Below are 22,138 nucleotides of genomic sequence, written 5' to 3'. Positions count from 1 at the left end.
GAAGAAAGCAAAGCCAACTCTAAATTTCCCCGCACAATCCTTTTTATTTATTTTTATTTATTTATTTTATTTCATCAAGCATGAATAAGATAACAGATATAAGTAATAGACATGTTTATGAATACATGAAATGAATATGAATACAAGGGAATATTAGGACAGGGACAGTAGGCACGCTGGTGCGCTTATGCATGCCCCTTGCAGACCTCTTAGGAATGGGGTGAGGTCGATAGTAGAGAGTTAAAGGTTTGGGGGTTTGGGGAAGAAGCCACAGGTAGAGCATTCCAGGCATTGACCAGTCTGTTGCTGAAGTCGTATTTTCTGCAATCGGGTTTGGAGCGGTTTACCTTGAGTTTGTATCGATTGTGCGCTCGTGTATTATTGCGGTTGAGCTGAAGAAGTCATTGACAGGTAGGACATTGTAGCAGATACGAACCTGCCATAACATTAGCTATTGGTAGCAGCCAACCCCTACACCCAGATAGCTTTGTGCATAAGGTAGAACTAGAACTCACAGTCTCCTGGTTTCTAGCCTGACACATTAACCGTTACACCAGTTTGGGTGCGAATATTAAACGTTCTACATTAGAATGCAGGGGAGGGAGCAGAAGAAAGCTTGGGATGAAAAAAAACTGTAAATTCAGTTCTAAAAATCCATTCCTAGGGTTGACTATGTCCTGAGAAACATTATTCTGTCATTCTAAACGTAAGTCTGACTGCTAAGATGCCATTTTTGTTTATTCCGCTTCATCAGTCTTCCCGTTTTTAGCCCAAATCAGTAGAAATATTGGCCAAAAAAGAGGTGATAATTAAAAAACACATGTAGGCCAGATTTGTTCATCAGTTCCATTCAGCTAGTGAAGAGGACAGGACATCATTTCAATGCACCTGTCAGCTCTGGTGAGCCCACAGGCCCAGAGCTGCCATTCAGGCAGGGGAAGCTGTGGGATCTGCCAGGAATTGTGCTTACCAGCTGGGGATCTCCCTTCTCCACAAGCAATCCAGCTGAAAACTCTCCATAACTCTACATGACTGACTGCCGGGTGGTTTCCACCGAGAACAATAACTGACTGAGAACAATCCATGACTGATTGCCAGGTAGTTTTCACTCTGAGTCACAAGGTGATGAGTGTGTGTGCGAAGAGGGGTGAAGTTTAGGCTAATCACCAAATAAAGTATAAAAGGTGGGGGGAAGCACCGCATGTCAGCTCTGACAATTTATTCATTGCCTTAGTGCTTTATTGGTCAGTTCGTGCCAGAGGAGATAAACTGCATTTTCAAACCATATATGTGTTTGGTTGTTTCTTTAACCTTTTGGAACCTGAAAGCACCTTAAGCTAATTTTGCATTTTTGACCTATCATGCAACCTAAAAGGTAAATTGCTCAAACTGCGTAATTTTCTTAACATTGCCATATGGACTTAGCAGAAAAGAAATACTTGGAAAAGCAATATATTCATTGCATGATATTTGGGGGGGGCGGGACTGCAACAAATAAATCCAACCTTTTTATGTGCATTGTGGCTGCCATCTTGACTTTTTTTGACCCTCCCTACAGGTGCCTCTGCCACCCGTACGTTATTTGGTGGCAAACCTCAAATTACTTTTTCAAATTACTGGCCCTTTGGGAAGCTTGTGGCTTCACCCAGTTCCAAGCTACTTACTCGGAATCGTCGTCCAGTTCATCATCTTCGAAGCAAGATTTTTTGATACGTTTCCATTTGACAGCCAACAGGGAGCTTCCGATAATAATGGGCAGGAACAGGAAAATGCTAAGAAGGATCCATGTCCGCATAGTGTCTTCCCTGGCCTTTTTTGCAATATCTAGATAGAAAGAGGTCATCAGTGTCAAAATTGAGCAGCCCTCTCTCAACAGAGGGAGAGGGAGACGGCAGAACCCTCATCAGAGCCTTCCCCAGACTCCAGGACTGGCCCATGTTCCTCCCCAACCTCCTCACTGTCCGATTCTGCTGCCAGCTCCACTGGCCGCTAGCAGGCCACAACAAGTTCACTTAGTAACTGTTCACCGTTACAACGGCCCTGGAAAATGTGACTTATGAGTCTTTTTTCAAAATATATGACCATGGAAACATCCCCATGGTCAAGTGATTAGAATTCAGACACTTGGCAACTAACTTATATATATGACCGTTGCAGTGTCCTGGGGTCCTAATTTTTTAAAAAAAACATGGGGGCAGACCTCTGATCATTCAAAGGGCTGGATTGATTGGTTTGGCTGGAGAACATCCCTGACTGACCCAAATCCAGATAGCGAAGTCCGCTGTCAATGCTTCCTCCCATAGGGTTTCCTTTTTTCCGGCAGTCTGGAGGAGCCCAACCTGGATCGCAGTGGCAATTATGTTTGTTGTTACATACCTGAAAAACCAGTTAAAAAAGAGAAAATCTGGATGGATTTAAATCTTGCGGTCGGGTGTTTCCAAATGGGAGGATGCTTTTGGCAAGTGGGAAAAGTTGTCAGTGGAATGGAACGGAAAAGAATGGAATGAATGGAACAGAACGGAACAGAACAGAACAAAATGGGATGGAACAGTTCGGAATAGAACAGAATAGAATAGAATATGGAATAGAATGGAATATAAAATGTAATAGAACAAAATGATGGAATGGAATGGAACAGATCGGAATGGAATGGAATAAAACAGAATATGGAACGGAACAGAACAAAACAGAAGGAATGAAATGGAACGGAACGGATCAGAACAGAACAGAGCAGAATAGAATATGGAATAAAATAGAATATGGAATGGAACGGAATGGAATAGAATATGGAATGGAATGGATCAGAACAGAACGGAACAAATTGGATCAGAACAGAATAGAATAATGGAATGAAGAATAAAAAGAAAATGGAATGGAATGGATCCAGACAGATCAGAATAGAAGAGAAGGGAAGGGAAGGGAGGAGAACAGAAGAATGAAATGAAGAATGGAAAGAAAATGGAATGGAGTGGAGTGGAATGGAATAGAATTCCTCAACTTGCAACTATTCCTTTAGTGACCATTCAAAGATACAATGGCATTGAAAAATGTCTGGTTTTGACTTACAACTTGTTTTTCCACTTTCATGGTAGCATCCTCATGTCCAAGGTTGAAAAACATCGCACTAGGCCATGGGGGTCAGATTCAGAGCGTCTCATTGCCTTCACGTGACGTATCACGACGTTTTCCCCCTTCGCAGAGCTGGGGTGGCCATAGCCTGCGTGTGACGCATCCAGCCCACTAGCCGCCATTTGGACACCCTGCACTAGGCCAAACTGGTCTCCAACTCCAAACGGGCTTTTTTTACCATCAAGATGCTTTCTCTACTTTTGGCCCAAGAAAGAAATCTCCCCCCCCCCAAACTTTTTTTTTAATTCATGGGAGATCTTTATTTATTTTTTACTTACCCCATGCCCTGAGCATTTTTTTGCAGAGTCACAATCAGAATTCAGAATGCCATAGTTTTCGCATTTTTGTCTGAGGCAAATCTACAAGGAACAATATTTTTTTGTTTCAGGTTTTAAAACAAAAAATGCTTTTCAAAGAAATTCAGGGAAAGGAAGCGACAGAATATTATTTGATATGGCGGAAATGGTACAGGTGGTTGGAGGAAGGAAACAAAGATTAATGATAAGAACCTAAGAAAGACAAAAAGTAAAAGTTAAGGATAAATGTCATATACATACATAAAAACATACTTACCATATTTTTGAAGTATAAGACGCACCTTTTTTCCTCAGAAAAGAGGCTGAAAGTATGAGTGTGTCTTATACATCGAATACAGCATTTTTTGCCTCCCAAAGCCCTGCCCAGTTCACCAAAATGGCCATGCATAGCTTTTAGGAGTCTTTCAGAGAGCTCCTGGGGGCTGGGGAGGGCAGAAATGAGCATAAAATGGGCTGTCCCCCCCACCCAGCCCTCACCAGCACTGTATAAGCCTCAATAAAGCTATGCACGCATTTTTTTTGACAAAAAACGGGCCCATTTTCACAAAAAATGGGCCATTCTTTGTTCGTTTTTGCCCCCCCCCCCAGGAGCACACTGCAAGCTCCCACAAGGCTATTTATGCCTTTTTTTTTAAAAAAAACGGGCCCATTTTAGCAAAAAAAGGGCCATTTTGGGGAGGTCTTTGGGAGATTTGGAAGGTCTGCAGAGTGCAAAAACTCCCCCCCCTTTGGAAAGCTCTTTAACTAAGGTGACCAAATGTCCCACTTTTGGCGGGACAGTCACAATTTTTCAAAATTTGTCCCGTGGTGTGTTCAAAAAGTCTCGATTTTCCAAAAGAAAGAAAAGACACCAAATCAATTTTAAAAAGGACGCCGTTAAAAAAAAAAGTTTTTATTTCTCTGAAGTGTCGTTCCCGATGTGGCCTTTAGAGGGCAGTGGTTTCCTTCCCTCTGCTCAGCTCGCTCGAAGCGCCCGACAAGGGGCGAGGCTCCCTCCCCTCCTGCGCATGCACGCACCGACAGCCATCCGATGGCCTTGAGTGGGGGGGCTTTCCAGCGGTGACAGCGCAGCGAGGAGGAGGCTCAGTCCCCTGCAGCCATGCCGTGCAAGCCGCCGTCAGCAACCTGGTCCGGGTGAGCCGAGGGGAGGCAGGCGGGGATCCAGTTGGGAGAGGCTGGCAATGGGGGTGGCTTTTGAAAGGATTGGGGAGCGTTGGGGGAAGGCAATCGGGGGAAGGCTTTTTTTTTTACAGCTCAGATGCTCTGAGCCCCCCCCCCTTTGGTCAATGGTGTCCCGCTTTACCCATCTTAAAATCTGGTCACTTTATCTTTAACTGATTGATGAGAATTACATTGATCAAGTGCAGCACTTGACCAGCAGAAACAAAGTCTTAGGTGCGGCAGATTGTCAGCGATTTCCTTCTCCAGCACATGGATAAATACACCTGGAAAAATCTACCTACCCACCTACTGTCTCTCTCTCTCCCTACCTACCTACTGTATTTCTCCCCCTCCCTCTCTCTCTCTCTATCTATCTGTCAGATCCCTAAAAGTGATTCTGCCATTCAATTGGGAGGAGTGGAGCTTCGGAGTTAAATCATTAGCTACATCTGAAACAACTGAGTTTTACAACTTTACAACTGGTTTCCTGTCACCGGGAGACTGAAGGTCCCAACATCTCTGCAGGGATGTTTATGGTAGCCATGTGGGATATATAACTTTGATGTCTAACTAGAGATAGCCATGGGGAACGTGTGCTTTATTGACTCCCAGGGCAGAAGAGTTAAGGAAGCATCCTCACACTTGTGTATTGGTCAGAATCTGCATTCAGACAAAGGGGAGGGGTCATTATCAGCTTAATCCCATTTGCATGGCCTAAAGGTTTTCAGATGCTGTTTTGCTTCTAATGGTTCCTTTTGAAATAATCCATTTCAAGAGTCTTTACTTTCTCAAGTTAGGAGAGGAGCCATTACACTATCTCTCAATTTACCCCTCCCTACCTATCTACTGTATTTTTCTCTCTCTCTCTCTCATTCTATTTCTCTCTCTATCCCTCTACCTACCTACCTACCTACCTACCTACCTACATACATACATACATACATACATACACACTCACTCTCTCTCTCTCTCTCCCTACCTACTGTATTTATCTATCTATCTCTATTTCTCTCTCTCTCTCTCTCTCTGTCAGCCTCTGCTTTGCTATTTGCTTTTGGCTGTCACTGAAATGGGGAGGGGGGTGGTATTGGGGAGGGGAAGTTTTAGTATAGGAGAGATTGCAAAAAGGGCGTTTTGTTCTCATCGTCTACTGCGCATGCTGGAGACTAGTGCTTGGTGTTGGTCAAGGCCAACCGTCCTGCATACCAACCTGATGATGCTCCTTGAAGATGAAACTCATATGACACCTAAGGGATTTGCAGATTGGACAGTGGGATAAGGGTTACCGGGGGGGGGGAGGGAGTTGGTCACATATTGATATGTATGATTTCGTGCGCTTTTGCCTCAGATCTTGCTTTGCTTAGCTGCTATCTTTTCATAACCAGTAAAAGTACTTTTAATTCTGCAAAATGGAGTTAAGTGGTTTCTTTCTTGGTGGCTGAGGGAGGCCGGCTTGACATTCTCTCTATCCCTTTATCTACCCACCTAACTACCTAACTACACACTCTCTCTCCCTAAGTACCTACTGTATTTCTCTTTCTTTCTCTCCCTCTCTATCCCTCTATCTACCTACCTACTTTTTTTTTAATTTGCCTCTTTAAAACCTTGGTGCGTCTTATACTCCGAAAAATACGTTACTTACTTAAGAGGAACAAAATTTACCAGAGGTAAACAGCCAAAATACTAGATAGATAAGTAAAAGATAATGAAATAAGAGGGTTAAAAATTGTGAAATTTAAGTGAAACATATTAGGAGGGAAAATATTGTAAAGAAGAATATATCAGTTTAAATCTGCTATATGAAGGAGCATGAAGTTCCAGTGCATTGTATAGTCTTTGTATTTGTATGTCCAAAAATAAAAAATGTAATAAAAAACAAATGCTTTTGAAAAGGCTTTACTTATTGGATAGTTAGACTGATGTGCTGCATTTCCTCCAGGAGGTTATGGCATTGTATAAAGCCGCCTCTGCTCTCATTCTTCTCCATCACAACCCTGTGTGTCAGGGTCCCAAATAAGACTCCCAACGAAAGAAGACTCCGAGGCTTGAGTTTCCCCTAAGTTCCACTTTATGAGAGATGTCCTATTGGCACATCTGGGAAAACCCGAATCTGAAAGCTTCCATGTTTTCCCCACCCAAAACGAAGTCCAAGCACCTACCCAGCACCCACGTCCATCACATGGGCAAAGCAATTCAAAATATTGCCATGTTGATGATGACTGGTCACACAGCCAGATGTTTCATGTAGATGAAATCTGGCAATTTCATCCACCAACTGGGGTACCTGGGATAAGCTGGTTTTGTTGTCTGATGGTGTTACACCAGTATCCTGTCATAAAACATTACTCCTTATTGTTGATAAATATTATTGATCTATGTTCATCATCTGCCTTTCTCCAGATGTTTCTACTACCAACATGTTATATTGCCTACTACAGAATCAGTATTACTTAAAACATCACTGTCACCATCCTGATCCAGGTTGTTTTCCTTACCTTGCCAAGTCCGCATTTTGTACCCTCTTTCACCATCATAGGGTCAGGAGTGCCTTCTCGTTGTTTAAGGTCCAATGAAACACAGACAACATTCTTCACAGGCATATACAAGACAGGAACATTGATTTTAGTATAAGGAGTGTCATAGGGATAGGTGCAAATTAACTTTCCACATCTGAGATCCCTGTAAAAATTGAGATGAGGTGAAGATGAAGAGAAGGGGAATAGGGAAGGGGAGGGGAGAGAGGGAGGGGAGGGGAAGGAAGGGAGGGGAAGAGAGAAGGGAAGGGAAGAGAGAAGGGAAGGGGAAGGAAGGGAAGAGAAGGGAAGGGAAGGGAGAAGAGGAGAGGAGAGGGAAGGGAAGGGGAGGGAAGAGGGAAGGGAAGAGGGAAGGGGAAGGGGAAGGGAAGGGAGGAGAGAAGAGAAGAGAAGAGAAGAGAAGAGAAGAGAAGAGAAGAGAAGAGAAGAGAAGAGGAGATAAGAGGAGATAAGAGGGAAGGGAAGGGATGAGAAGAGAAGAGAAGAGATCGTGTGTATCAAAGTCCACATAACATAACATAATAAATAACATAAGATGATATGATATAAGGTAAAGGTTCCCCTCGCACATATGTGCTAGTCGTTCCCAACTCTAGGGAGCAGTGCTCATCTCCGTTTCAAAGCCAAAGAGCCAGAGATGTCCAAAGACGTCTCCGTGGTCATGTAGTCAGCATGACTAAATGCCAAAGGCACACGGAACGCTGTTACCTTCCCACCAAAGGTGGTTCCTGTTTTTCTCCATGCATTTTTACATGCTTTCAAACTGCTAGGTTGGAAGAAGCTGGGACAAATAATGGGAGCTCACTCCGTTACATGGCGCTAGGGATTCGAACTGCCGAACTGCCGACCTTTCTGATTGACAAGCTCAGCATCTTAGCCCCTGAACCACCCTTTATATGATATATGATATAATAATATTGATTTACCCAACACAATTCATTATAATTAATTATTTTATGATATAATTAATCAGTTAAACCCTTGCTTCCAGAAATTGTGGGTGCTCCATCACTAAAAGTTTTTAAAAAGAGACTGAACAGCCATTGTCTTAAATGGTATATAGGATCTCCTGGTGGAGCTGGTGGTTAGACTAGAAGACCTCCATCCAAGGCCCCTTCCAATTGTGTTAGTCTATGTTCTATAATCTGGTCCAAGTGTTGGGAGAAATGTCCTTCTGGGTTCAGATCCAAGTGGGGGGAAAAGACAATGGAAACATGGAGGCTGCTTGGAAAGATGGTTTAATGATTGACAGGATCAAATGGCTTGCGCTCCTGAACAGAAAATGGGGATCACATGCTTCCAGATGTTGGCTGAAGAAGAAAGGGGCTTGCTGAGAGTTCCTGAGTTTTTTATACTCTCTGTTCGGCCCTACCTCTCTGTTTCCTGTTACTTTGTAAGACATGTATTCTGGTTGGTGGTCAGACTCCCAGGGGCAGGGGGTGTTAGCTAACTTGTAGGTTATGTGCCTTTTGAGTCCCAAGCTTGATTGAGCATTGCTTCTTCCCAGGTGCCCTGTGGTGAGATGGGTAAAAGGCTAATACTATCATGCCTTAGCCCTGTCACCCTGGAGCTGAAGGGGGAGATCTTTGTTATGTAGAATAGACTGACTCAGGCCCTTTAATGGCCCATTGACAAAGGTGGGAGCTATTAAGAGTGAATCTGCTCCCTGCCTAAAATGTTGTTTCTCTATGTGTGATCCAGGGAAATATAATATTCTGCCTTTTCAATATTTTCCAGGATATTTCATTTTTCTAGGAGAGTGGTGGGTTTTAACTTCCTATGTCAGGTTTCCAAAGAATGCCCTCATTGATTCATAAGTCTCAAGCCAAATTTCAAAAGAAAATTAGTCATTTGTTAGGAGCATTTATTTTTGGCAAAAACTTTTCGCAATCAGATCTTAGCCTTATTTGAATTATAGCTGAACTTTAGCCCTGTTCCTTCCCTCTCCTCAGTCTGCGTCATAAATCACATTCACCAATGACGTGCACCCAGCCCAAGCCTGCTGCGGCAATCTGAGGTCCGACTCAAGCCGTAAGTATGCGTGGAATGCGCTCCCCCCCCCCCGCCTGTTTCCTCACCATGGCAACTTTAGGAGTTGACATTCTACACAAGAAAATTCAGGCCAGGGATCGAGCCTCATTCCCTCCAACAGCCCCAAAACAGAACATTTCAACGTATTCTTTATTGCCTGATCAACTTACTGAAGAGAGCAAGTTTTAAATTTCTTTTTTAAATCGACGCCACAGTGCCCAAATCGATCAGCCTGGCTGTTCACTTCATAGCAGGCTTGGGGAGCGTTTCTTGACCCTAGACGTTTTTAGTAGGGTTTGGTTAGAAGAGGAAAAATATATCATTTGAGACCGTTTTCCCTGGCAATATTTTAACATATACAAATATGACAGTTTGTCCAAAAGGTGCTTTTTTCAGGAGGCAACTGGAGTTGTTGTTTTTTTCCCTTTTGGAGGTGTTTCGCTTCTCATCCAAGAAGTTTATTCAGCTCTGACTGATGGTGAGAAATGGAAGGATGTACATTCAGCCCCAATCCAGGAGAGTTCCAGGCAGTCAATGGCTAGCTGATGAGAGTTAAATAGCTTGAAATAGATCTATATTTGCCTCCCTTTGTTTCTTTATCAGCAAAATGTAACACAAAATAGTTTGGCGTGAAAGCAACTACCTGGAAGGCTCCTGGATTGGGGCTGAAAGGCGAAAGGGAAGCAGTATGCTCCCTCCCGTATTTGGGTAGACCAGGTGAACAGACAGAATAAAAAAACACTTAACCTCCCCACCCACCCCACCCCACCCCCGGTTCAGCTGATAAAGTGAGGAGGACTTGTGGCTTAGAGGTTAATACAACTGCCTAATGTGCAAGCAGCCCAAGTACGAATGGTTGCAGGAACTGGGTGTGTCTAGTTTAATGAAAAGAAGGATTAGGGGAGACATGATAGCAGTCTTCCAATATCTCAGGGACTGCCCCAAAGAAGAGAACCTAGAACTAAGGAGAAATTTCCTGACAGTGAGAACAATTAATCAGTGGAACAACTTGCCTCCAGAAGTTGTGAATGCTCCAATACTGTGGAATTTTTTAAGAAGAGATTAAATAACCATTTGCCTGAAGTGGTGTAGGGTTTGCTGCCTAAGCAGGGGGTTGGATTAGAAGACCTCCAAAATCCCTTCCAACTCTATTATTCTATTCTATTAGAGAGAGAGAGAGAAGAGGGAGGGAGGGAGGCACGGTTAGGGTTAGGGTTAGGGTTAGGGTTAGGGTTAGGGTTAGGTTTAGGGTTAGGGTTAGGGTTAGTGTGTGTGTGTGTGTGTGTGTGTGTGTGTGTGTGTGTGTGTGTAGTCCTGACTGGCAGGTCTCCATTCAGTTTTGTTTCAGTCTATAAACTGAGATGGCCTTAGAGTCATCATTTCTTTTTCTCTTATCATTTGGGATACTCTGTAAGTTGAGAAGTAGTAGTTGATAATTCCCAAGAATTATGATAAAGAAACCTGAATCAAAGTGGATGATAAAAATGGCCACGAACCATTTTTCTGAATATGCACAAGCACATGCGCGCGTGCGCATGCACACACACACACACACACACACACACACACAGAGTGATCCCAGAAGAAAGGCAGGGGTTGGTTGACAGTGTTAAAACCACGGTCAGGAAAAGTCTTGCTTGCCTTAAAAGGGGAGAGAAAAAGAATCCAAATTAGTCACTTCAACATACGTGATCCAAAGAACTCCTGGCAATGCAAGTCGGCTGATTGACAAGATCCACTGTAACAGAAGCCGGTGTTAGAGGCACAACCGTCACCATTCTGGACGTAAACATTGGCCGGACAAACAGCCGAACTTCCATTGCAGTACTCGGGAAAGTCACAATGCTTGTCTAATGCATGTCTACATATTGTGTTTCTTGGCTTGAACTACGCAAGGAAATAAAAGAATAACATGGAGAAGGAACATTAGATTATGTTAGAAGAATAGAATAGAATAGAATTAGAATGCAGAATTAGAATGCAGAATAAGAATAGAATAGAACAAAATTAGAATGCAGAATAGAATAGAATAGAATAGGACAGAATAGGACAGAATAGAATAGGACAGAATTAGAATTAGAATGCAGAATAGAATAGAATAAAATGCAGAATAGAATGCAGAATAGAGTAGAGTAGAACAGAAGAGAACAGAACAGAATAGTACAGAATAGTACAGAACAATAACTTTATTGTCACTTTGAATGTACTCTAATCGGTATACATTAAAGTGAAATTTTGTTCCATGCAGCTTTCAATGGGTTACCACCTCCAATATACACTATATAAACATGAGAAAATAAATAGAAAATTATGCATATACCCACATATGTTATTGTATTTTTCAGACTATAAGAAGCACCAGAGTATAAGATGCACCTTAGTTTTTGGGGAGGAAAAAAATATTTTGCCTCTGCCTAGCAGCATCCATGGTATTTATCTGGCTAGTGTCCTGTCAGTGTGTGAAAGGGTTGAGGGCTGTTTGGAAACTGAAACAGTATTTGTTGTGTGAGCAACAAGGAAGGAGACAGCAAGGAGCCTGGGCGTGACTTGTTCTGTATAAAAGCTGCATGCTCTGCTGATATCTGAAACTAAAACTGAAAGTGAAACTTCTCTCTTTTGCTAAACTACCACATTGGAAAACCGGCTTTTGGTATTGTATATTCACTTAATGTGTTATATTATATATAAAGAGAAGTTATTGAATACTGCCGAATGAGTTTCTTGTGTGTGCTTTCTGAATGTGATTGCTGCTGCAAACTCTGACACGTCCTTGCAGCAAATAGCGAACAGTCAGATCAGCTGACTGTTCAGCACATTATTGCAGCCTGATTCAGCATGAGCAGCTGATTGGCGGATGGATCGGCCTCCCGGAATACCCTCAATCAGCTGTTCCAGGTTGCAGGGTTGCAGGGAGTGTGTCTTATACTCCAAAAAATACGGTATATGCCACAGAGAAACAACACACTCTAGTTGGCATAAGGAAGAAAGCTGTGGCAGAATCAGGCAGTCCTGCCAGAAATACTTCCAAACCTCATCCCAGAGGGGAACAACAGAAACGGACCATGGAGTCTGTGTGTGGAGTCTCTAACAATGTTTTGAGCTCTAAGCACATAGTGCTTATAAGCAGCATCCTGAATACCAGGAAGTGAGCTTCCTCTTATGATCTTCTCAGCTGTCCTCACCACTCTCTGTAGGGACTTTCTATCTAAGGCACTGCTGCCACCAAACCAGACAGTGACGCAGTTTGTTGTACATTATATTACAAAGAGTCCAGCTGATGACTAGGAGTTTCTGAAATTAACTGGAATCCAATGCAGTTTCAATAGCATTGTTAAGCATGTAAAAATCGCATGCATGTCAAGAGCAGGAAATCAGGGAAGTCCAGGCACTTCAAATGAATACAGACGTTTATTGTATGCTAATGGTCTCTACAAAAATCTGAACTACAAACGGTCAAAGCAAATTAGTGGGCTGGACTTAAATCTCTTGTGGGAGTGTAGTGATTCCAAACTGATGATGCATTTGACCCCTCCCTCGGGTTCTGTCTGGTCATCTCCTACAATACCTGACCATACATGAAGCTAAATTTCATATAGCTTAAATTTCCAGATGATTTTTAAGGGCAATCTCCGATATCACCAAGGTTTAAAAATCCTGCCCTTTTATTCCCACACTTTTAAGTCTCTGGATATTTGATCATTCTCCTCTTTCCTTCAAGATTGGGAAGTAGGTGCTTGATATTCACCCAATAGTTCTATCAGGCCTAAACCCCACTGCTTCCCGCCTCCCCCAATTCAGACCTTACAATGCCTTACCTTGCAGTTTTCACAGCATAATTCATTACTGCACACAGCTCCCCGCTGAAACGTACAACTGCTGGTACAACATTTACTCCTTTTGCAATGCTGAAAAACACAATCATGAAATTCCTTGGAGCAAATTGTGCAATATTCGTAGGGTTAAGGAACATGGGCTGCAAGAGAAACTAGATTAGATGTTAGTTCCAACATAAACAGAATCAATGTCTCATCATTCCTGTTTTTGGAGACCCTTAGTTAAAAAAAATGTTCCTTTCAATACAATACAATCTTTCTGCAGCCTGGATTAATTGAGACAAGTAAGTTAAGGTCTTCCAATGCTGGAGAACTAGCTATTTCAGCCATAATGTTTAAAAACAGCTTATCCTCATGCATTTCGATAAAATTTATTCCTGGTGCATTTCAATGTACGGGCCAAACACTTTTGAAAACTCTTTTCTGAAGTTCAGCAATAAATGTTCAGCAAACAATGAAAAGCTTCATGTGTCAACTTGTAAAGCATCCGTGGCCTGCTCTTGAGTTGCCATGGGCAGGAGAGGGGGGGGAACTGATGGAACAGCATGCACCCCTTTGTGAGTGACATAGAGCATCAAAGAAGCAGATAGTCAACTCAGGCGGCTCCGGTGAGTAAAGCAGGGGCAGCACGAAACTCAGCTGGGCAGCAAGGGTGGAGGGAATGAGCCAACACTCCAGAAGATAGGCTTAAGATACAAAAGGATCTTGACAAACTTGAACATTGGGCACTATCTAATAAAATGAAATTCAATGGTGAAAAGACTAAGGTTATACATTTAGGCATGAAAAACGAAATGCATAGGTACAGTATAGATGATGCTCAATAGTAGTAGTAACTGTGAGAGGGATCTTGGAGTTCTGATGGACAACCATTTAAATAGGACAGCTGCCAAAAAAGCCAACAAAGTTCTTGGCTACATAAACAGAGGGATAGAATCAAGAGCATGTGAAGTGTTAATACCACTTTACAATGCCTTGGTAAGGCCACACTTGGAATACTGCATTCAGTTTTGGAAGATGTGGAGAGTGCAGAGGGCAGAGAAGAGCCACAAAGAAGATTAGGGGACTGGAGACTAAAACATATGAAGAGAGGTTGCAGGAACTGGGTGTGTCTAGTTTAATGAAAAGAAGGACTAGAGGAGATATGATAGCAGTGTTCCAAGATCTCAAGGGCTGCTACAAAGAAGAGGGAGTCAAACTATTCTCCAAAGCACCTGAGAAGCAACTTAGAACTGAGGAGAAATTTCCTGACAGTTAGAACGGTTAATGAATGGAACAACTTGCCTCCAGAAGTTGTGAATGCCCCAACACTGGAAATCTTTAAGAAGATGTTGGATAGCCATTTGTCTGAAATGGTATAGGGTTGCCTGCCTAGGCAGGGGGTTGGACTAGAAGACCTCCAAGGTCCCTTCCAACTCCAGCTGGCTGGTGTGCATGTGTGCACTGGAAACCAGAAGAGCAGCTGGTGAAGGCCTACATGCGCACAGAGAGGGCTCTGCATGCCATGCGTGCCATAGGTTTGCCATCACGGATATAGGAAAAGGTTTCTCAGATACTCACCTCAACACTCCCGCAATCACATTTCTCTCCAGGTTCCAAAATACCGTTCCCACATGCTGATTTGCCCTTGGGCAGTTTCTTCCGAGAATACAATTTCAAATTGGGCCGATTAGAAAGGCAAGGGGCGCTTTTGAACTTAATGAAATTTTGGAAGTCGGCAATGCTACAGCTGCTGAATTTTTTAATTCCATTGGAATTACTGAAAGAAGAAAGAAAGAAAGAAAGAAAGAAAGAAAGAAAGAAAGAAAGAAAGAAAGAAAGAAAGAAAGAAAGAAAGAAAGAAAAGCATAAGAGCATGTGCGACATTAGCATCCAGCCACTTTTAATATATATATGAATCCCAACTATACGTCTGTAGAGATTCTCAGACATCCAGGCAGTGGTGAAATCTAAAGAAGTTTTACTACTGCTTTTGTGGGCATGGCTTGGCAGGCGTGGCTTGGCGAGGTCATGTGACTGGGTGGGCATAGCTATGTAGTCATGTAACTGGGAGATCAAAAGACAGAAGCACACTTTAACAATGTCCTGCTGGAGCAGGGTTGGACTAGATGACCTCCAGGTACCTTCCAGCCCTGGATTATCCTCTGAAGCTGCGTTTAGTGCCAGGTTTCTAGCCCTTCCTTTCTCTTCTTTTTCCCTCCGTGCCTTCCTTCTTTTTCTTTCCTTCTTTTTCTTTCTCCCTTTTTCTTTTCTTTCTTTCTTTCTCTCTTTCTTTCTTTCTCAGCACCCCATCTCCCATTTTTGGCCTAGCAAGCCTCAGGGAAGCCTGCTGGGAGCAAAAACGAACCTCACACACACACACACACATTCCCGGAGAACCTGTAGTTAAAAAAAATGCTTACAATTTTTTTTTAAGTTCCTAAGATCAGCTGTGTGACGTGCGATCGTCGGAACTTTTTTTTTAAACTTCCTAAAATATTTTTTACTACCGGTTCTGTGAACAGGTAGCATGTTTTACTACCGCTTAGGGCGAACCAACCCGAACCAGTAGCATTTCACCCCTGCATCCAGTAGCATTTCACTCCTGCATTTTTCAGGAGGTAACTGGACTTCCTTGTGAGTGGTAGTGTAGAGGCGGAGTTCTCGCCTCATAATCAAGAGGCTGTGAGTTGGATCAGAGGTGGGATTCTACCAGTTCGGACTGGTTGGGCGAACCAGTAGCTGTGACAATCAGCTGGGAGCGAACCGGTTCGCTTCAACAAGCAATTGGGCCCGCCCACCCACCCCTGCTCAGTACTGCCCTCTATCGGCACAGCTGAGTCGCGTAGCAAAGGGGATTGCTGTGCCTCAGCTGTTACACTCACCAGCAGTAACGCGGGAAGGATGGGTTCGAGAAACTGTGCATGCACACGCAGCGCACGTCATGCACGTGATCTCCAAACCGGTTGTTAAACCAGAAGGATCACACTACTGAATTAGATCCTAGTAGAGGCAAAATATTTCTCTCTCTGAGCACAATGAGAATGTATCTGCGGAATAAGACTCTGCTTTGGTGACAGGAAAAGCATCCGGCCAGTAAGCACTCAGCTACATTCAGTTGCCCTGACTCCACTCCAATGCAAGGGATTACGGGGTCATTAAAAGAGGAAAAAAACCTCAAACCCCTGTACTTTCTTGCTTTTCCTTTGAAGACGTTTCGCTTCTCATCCAAGAAGCTTCTTCAGTTCTGACAAGATGGTGGGGAATGGGAGGATTTATGCTCCTTGCAGACAGCTGATCATTTGCATCCTTTTTAGAGGGTCAACCCTCTTAACCAGTGGAACAGCTTGCCTCCAGAAATCATGGGCGCTCCAACACTGGAGGTTTTTAAGAAGAGTCTAGACCAGTGGTGGATCTGGCCCAGAGGGTGCTCAGATCTGGCCCGCAGGGCTGCCCTGGAAACAGGGGACTGGCCTTGAGTGGCTTTCCCAAGCTCCATTTTCACTGGCAGAGGGATGCAGGAGACCATCGCAGCTGAAAACAGAGGTCAGGAGCCTGTTTTCGCTGGAGAGCAGTCAGGCTGCTCAGGGACTCCCGAGAGGAGTAACTTCAAGCTGGCCATGCCCACCCTGGCCATGCCCCCCTGTCCCCGCCCCTGAGGTCAAATACAACCCTGATGCCGCCCTCAATGAGTTTGACACCCCTGGTCTAGACAGCCACTTATCTGAAATGGTATAGGTCTGTGATGGCGAGCCTATGGCACGTGTGCTACAGGTGGCTTGCAAAGCCATATCTGAGGACACGCGAGGCATTGCAGGATGTCCGCTGCAGCGCACATGGGCGTGTGCTGGCCAGCTGATTTACAGCCTTCCGGAGAGAGGCGAAGGCCATTTTAGCCCTCCCCAGGCTTCAGGAAAGCCTCTAGAGTCTGTGGATGGCAAAAAAAACGGCCCCAACGGGCCTACCGGAAGTTCTCCTGCTTGAGAAGACCTCTAAGGTCCCTTCCAGCTCATTCATTCATTCATTCTTGAGGAAAAAACCACACTGAGCAATACCCATCCTATGGCTTCTTAGCTCTGCTCCATCTCTGAAGGAGAGAAGTGAGTAATAGGAATACTTGCACTGCGTTTGTGTGCATGATACAGGTGTGTCCAGGGCATTTGCACTCTTTGCCGTCTTCATATTCCATCCCCAGGCTGAAACCCAGCAGTTGGGCCAGAATGATTGAAAAGGTCTCCAAAGTGATCGCCTTCTCATACTAGATGAAAGAAGAGAAACCAAACTAATTAACATATTTTTGGAGTATAAGACACACCAAGATTTTGAAGAGGCAATTTTTTTTAAAAAAAGTTATTGCACTCAGCAGACATCCCAAAAATGGCCCATTATTGTCAAAAAAAGGGCATGCATAGCCTTTAGGAGGCTTATAGAGTGCTTCTGGGGACAGGGGCAAAAACGAGCAAAAAATGGTCCACTTTTTGCTGATTTTTGCCCTCCCCAGCCCCCAGGAGCACTCTGGAAGCCTCCTAAAGGCTATGCATGGCCATTTTTGCAAAGGGGGGGGGTCAGGAGTCCAAAAATGCAATATTCAGTGTATAAGACGCACCTAGATTTTCACCCTCTTTTTTGAAGGAAAAAGGTGTGTCTTATACTCTGAAAGATATGGTATTTCACAAAGAGAACAGCAAATTATATGTGGGTCCGTGACAGCCCGCTTCAATTTAATGTTAGTTTTGTAGACCTAAAAGTCATATTCTATATTGAACTAGCTGATAACTCGGCATTGCCCTGGTATTTATTTATCCTTATTTATTCTGTATTAGGTTGGAGCAAATCATCTATCTACCAGGTTTGGTTAGAATTGCTAGTGGTGTTCCAGAGCTCTCTCTCTCTATATATATATATATATTAATTATATATATATAATTAAAAGTAGATCTCAGCCTGAGGCCCACGGACCTCGGCGGGGGGGCACAATGTCGTTACAGGGGGTTTGCAAAGGCTTGAAGAAATGTTATGATTTAAATCTTGAGTTGCCATGGGTGGTCCATGGCCCACAAAAAGATATTTAAAAGGGATCCGTAGTAAAGAAACGGTTCCCCTCCTGAACTCATTTCTCTCTATGCTCATTTTCATCCACTCATTCACTCTACGCTTTGGTGAGTCCCAAAAGTGCAACTGGACTTTTTTCTTTGAAAACATTTCGCTTCTCATCCTAGAAGCTTCTTCGGTTCTCTTGTGCAATGTTTGCAATCCCAAAGTGGGTTCCCGAGCTCCTGGATCCATGATCACAAGACCACGGAAATGTTGCGATGGCTGGTACTTCAAGAATTGGTCATACATCCGTTTCTTCAGCGTTGGGGTAAGTTTAAACTGTCGCTGGATGAATGGATGTAAGCCAAGGACTTCCTGAACAAGGATAAATTCAGGGGAACTCTTGTTTTAAAGTATTAAAAGTGTTAAAGTGCTAGCATCTGTATCTGATATCTTTTATTGTCTAGTGCTGATGCCTTAACACAAACCAGCCCCAGATCAAATTTTTAACCCTGCAGAAAAACCTGTGATACAGTACCAGAGCTACGGCTGCATCAAAATTTCGGAGGCACAATTTCCCTGTGAAAGCTGCTCCCACGTAATTTGACTTCTCTCTGTACCTACAGCACAAGGGGAGAGAAGGGGTTAGATAGGAGAGGGGGAGGAGAGAGAGGGGGGAGAGAGATGATAAGTAGATAGATGGATGGATGGATGGATGGATGGATGGATGGATGGATGGATGGATGGATGGATTTGATATAGATAGATGATAGATAGATAGATAGATAGATAGATAGATAGATAGATAGATAGATAGATGATAAATTTGATAGAGATAGATGGGTGGGTGGGTGGATGGATGGGTTGATAGATGATAGAGAGATAGATAGATGGATGGATGGATGGATGGATGGATGGATAGATGATAGATAGATAGATAGATAGATAGATAGATAGATAGATGATAAATTTGATAGAGATAGATGGGTGGATGGGTGGGTGGGTGGGTGGATGGATGGGTTGATAGATGATAGAGAGATAGATAGATGGATGGATGGATGGATAGATGATAGATAGATAGATAGATAGATAGATAGATAGATAGATAGATAGATAGATAGATATGGGTGGGTAGACAGACAGGCAGGCAGATAGGTAGGTAGATTAGTAGGTAGGTAGGTAGGTAGGTAGGTAGGTAGGTAGGTAGGTAGGTAGGTAGGTAGGTAGGTAGATAGATAGATAGATAGATAGATAGATAGATAGATAGATAGATAGATAGATAGATAGATAGATAGATAGATAGATATGGGTAGGTAGACAGACAGACAGACAAGTAGGTAGGTGGGTAGGTCAGTAGGTAGGTAGGTAGGTAGGTAGGTAGGTAGGTAGGTAGGTAGGTAGGTAGATATATCAATCAGTCAATCAATCAATATGAACTAGACCTTTGTGATACACCACCACATGACATTGGTTTGGCCAAATCATGTTTTGTACATGCAGCTATTACTTCTTGTAAACCTGGATTTAGAGACAAGCATGCTCTTTTTACAAAGCACATTTCCCAAGCCCTGTGTGTATTTGCAGGCACCTATTTTTTTCCACTTACACAAACAAAAAGGCCAGATCGTGAGGCCGCAGAACAAGGTAGGAATTTTTCCATTGCAAAAACCTGCGGAGAATTTCATCGGCTTCTCCTTCGGTGGAGATTTTATTACCGTCTGTCCAGAACTCCAGAGAGGAAAGTACAATGGTTACGTTAAGGTCAGCAAACATCTAGGGGGAAAAAAGAACAAATCTTCGTTTCGTTAAGGTGATTCTCCCCCATTTGCAACTTTGGTTAATGAAAAACAGATTCAGATCTTCTCATGGTTAAACTGCATTTGGTATCAATTCCCCCAAAATGCAAAGATCTCAATTGTATATTGAAGTGGGTCAAATTGTAGCAGGAGTTAAGTTAATCAGAATAAGAGAACAGCAAAATAACAGAATAACAGAGTTGAGAGGGAGAAAATTAGAATGGAATGGAATGGAATAGAATAGATAAGTATGAATAGGATAGAGAATGGAATGGAATGGAATGGAATGGAATGGGATAGGATAGGATAGGATAGGATAGGATAGGATAGGATAGGATAGGATAGGATAGGATAGGATAGGATAGGATAGGATAGGATAGGATAGAATAGAGAAATAGGATAAAAATAGAATAAAATAGGGAATAGATGAATATGAATAGGATAGAAAATAGAATACAATAAAATAGGAGAAAAATAGAATAGAATTGGAACCCCCCTGCTCAGGCAGAAAACTGTATACCACTTCAGACAAATGACCATCCAGTCTCTTCTTAAAAACTTCCAGAGTTGGAGCATTCACAACTTCTGGAGCCATGTTGTTCCACTGGTTAATTGTTCTAACTGTCAGGAAATATCTCCTTAATTCCAGGTTGCTTCTCTCCTTGATTAGCTTTCATCCGTTGCTTCTTGTCCTGCCTTCAGATGCTTAGGAGAATAGCTTGAACCCCCTCCCCCACTTCTTTGGGGCGGTACCTCAAATATTGGAAGACTGGTATCACGTCGCCCCTAATCCTTTTCACCAAACTAGACCTACCCAGTTCCTGCAACCATTCTTCATATGTTTTAGCCTCCAGTCCCCTAATCATCTGTTGCACTTTTTCTCTATTTTATTTTATTTATTTACATATTTATTGAATACATATATCTAGCATTTAATGCTTGTAATTGTTTTGGCAATATAGCAATAGCAACAGCACTTAGATTTATATACTGCTTCACAGTGTTTTGCAGCCCTCTCTAAGCGGTTTCCAGAGTCTCCCTTCCAACAATCTGGGTCCTCATTTTACCCATCTCGGAAGGATGGAAGGTTGAGTCAACCTTGAGCCTGGTGAGATTCAAACTGATGGAAGTGGGCAGAGTTAGTCTGCAATGCTGCATTCTAATCACTGAGAGGGAGGGAGGGAAATAGCAATAGCACTGAGACTTATATACTGCTTCATGGTGCTTGCAGCCTTCTCTAAGCAATTACAGAGTCAGCCTCTTTCCCCCAACAATCTGGGTCCTCATTTTACCCACCTCGGAAGGATGGAATCAATCTTGACCCTGGTGAGATTTGAACTGCCAAATTGCAGTCACCAGCAGTCAGCAGAAGTAACCTGCAGTCTGCACTCTAACCACTGCACCACCATGGCTCATATGAAGAGTTCTATATCAAAACTTTTAGGATTAAGAATAAAATGCAGCCAGACCCTAAGTTAATTGGAGAGATAACCAGAGCATAACTTACACTATTAACGAAGCCGATAATCTGCACAATGTTTGAGGTAACGAATTCAGGATATCCGCCCAAATAATTGAACTAGAAAACAAGAAGTAGATACAGAGTTCGCATTTTTTTTTAAAAAAAGACAATTATAATTTGCCCTTACTGCATGCAAAACCTGGCTCTTCTGCTTTGAAACGGAGATGAGCACCGCCCCCTAGAGTCTGGAATGACTAGCACATACTGTATGTGTGAGGGGAACCTTTATCTTTACCTTATGATACTAAAGTCATGAAGGTTGTGTTTGATCCGCAGGTAGCCTGCAGAGAGCTGGCAGCAGAGTCGGACAGTCAGGAGGTTGGGAAAGAAGATGGGCCAGTCCTGGAGTCTGGGGAAGGCTCAGCTCAGGGCTCTGCATCGGAGGCAGAGAGGAGGCCAGAGCCATCTGAGAGTTATGTGCTGCCTCCGAAGCCTCCGAAGTCGAACATCAGCGTGGTAGAGGGACTATGAAAGCCTGTTCCCAGTGTGTGCATACGCAGAGCTGCCAGAAGGCTAGAACAGCTAAGACAAAAGGGGTGACTTGGGAGTAAGGCTTGGAGATGATTGGCTCCTCCCATAAGACATAAAAGAGGAGCAAAGACAGGTGAGCCTTTGCAGGAAGCAACTTTGTTTGTTCGGTTTAAATTCTCAAGCTCTGTTTGACTCTCTGCTCCATTTGGCCTCGCATAACTAATTGGCAAATAGGTCTTTCAAGGAAGATAAAGGTGGGCCCTTATCAGCCTTACACTGCAAGACTGTGGCAGACTTCTGTCGGACTCTTCTTAGACTGGTTGTGAATCGT

The 22,138-nt window shown here is 43.2% G+C and overlaps 1 protein-coding gene across 1 annotated transcript in view; it reads right to left on the bottom strand.

The window, feature by feature from the left end:
* Positions 1 to 22,138, bottom strand: part of LOC148048937 (disintegrin and metalloproteinase domain-containing protein 32-like) — a 32,206-nt gene that overhangs the window by 1,793 nt on the left and 8,275 nt on the right. The window contains exons 7-18 of the mRNA XM_087703500.1: positions 21,322 to 21,393; positions 19,625 to 19,791; positions 18,557 to 18,638; positions 17,106 to 17,242; positions 14,566 to 14,764; positions 12,988 to 13,077; positions 10,861 to 11,059; positions 9,343 to 9,448; positions 7,103 to 7,286; positions 3,408 to 3,488; positions 2,259 to 2,376; positions 1,665 to 1,824 (exon numbers count right to left, since the gene is read on the bottom strand). Of these exons, the coding sequence (XP_087559626.1) occupies positions 1,665 to 1,824; positions 2,259 to 2,376; positions 3,408 to 3,488; positions 7,103 to 7,286; positions 9,343 to 9,448; positions 10,861 to 11,059; positions 12,988 to 13,077; positions 14,566 to 14,764; positions 17,106 to 17,242; positions 18,557 to 18,638; positions 19,625 to 19,791; positions 21,322 to 21,393 (1,595 nt within the window). The remainder of the gene's footprint in view (positions 1 to 1,664; positions 1,825 to 2,258; positions 2,377 to 3,407; positions 3,489 to 7,102; positions 7,287 to 9,342; positions 9,449 to 10,860; positions 11,060 to 12,987; positions 13,078 to 14,565; positions 14,765 to 17,105; positions 17,243 to 18,556; positions 18,639 to 19,624; positions 19,792 to 21,321; positions 21,394 to 22,138) is intronic.

This window comes from Thamnophis sirtalis, unplaced genomic scaffold (assembly GCF_051295495.1).
Source record: "Thamnophis sirtalis isolate CommonGarterSnake01/CBP01778 unplaced genomic scaffold, rThaSir2_p1.2 scaffold_2, whole genome shotgun sequence".
In the NCBI taxonomy this organism is placed as follows: Eukaryota; Metazoa; Chordata; class Lepidosauria; order Squamata; family Natricidae; genus Thamnophis; species Thamnophis sirtalis.
Note: the sequence above shows the minus strand (reverse complement) of the source record. Positions and strands in the feature narration are given on the sequence as shown.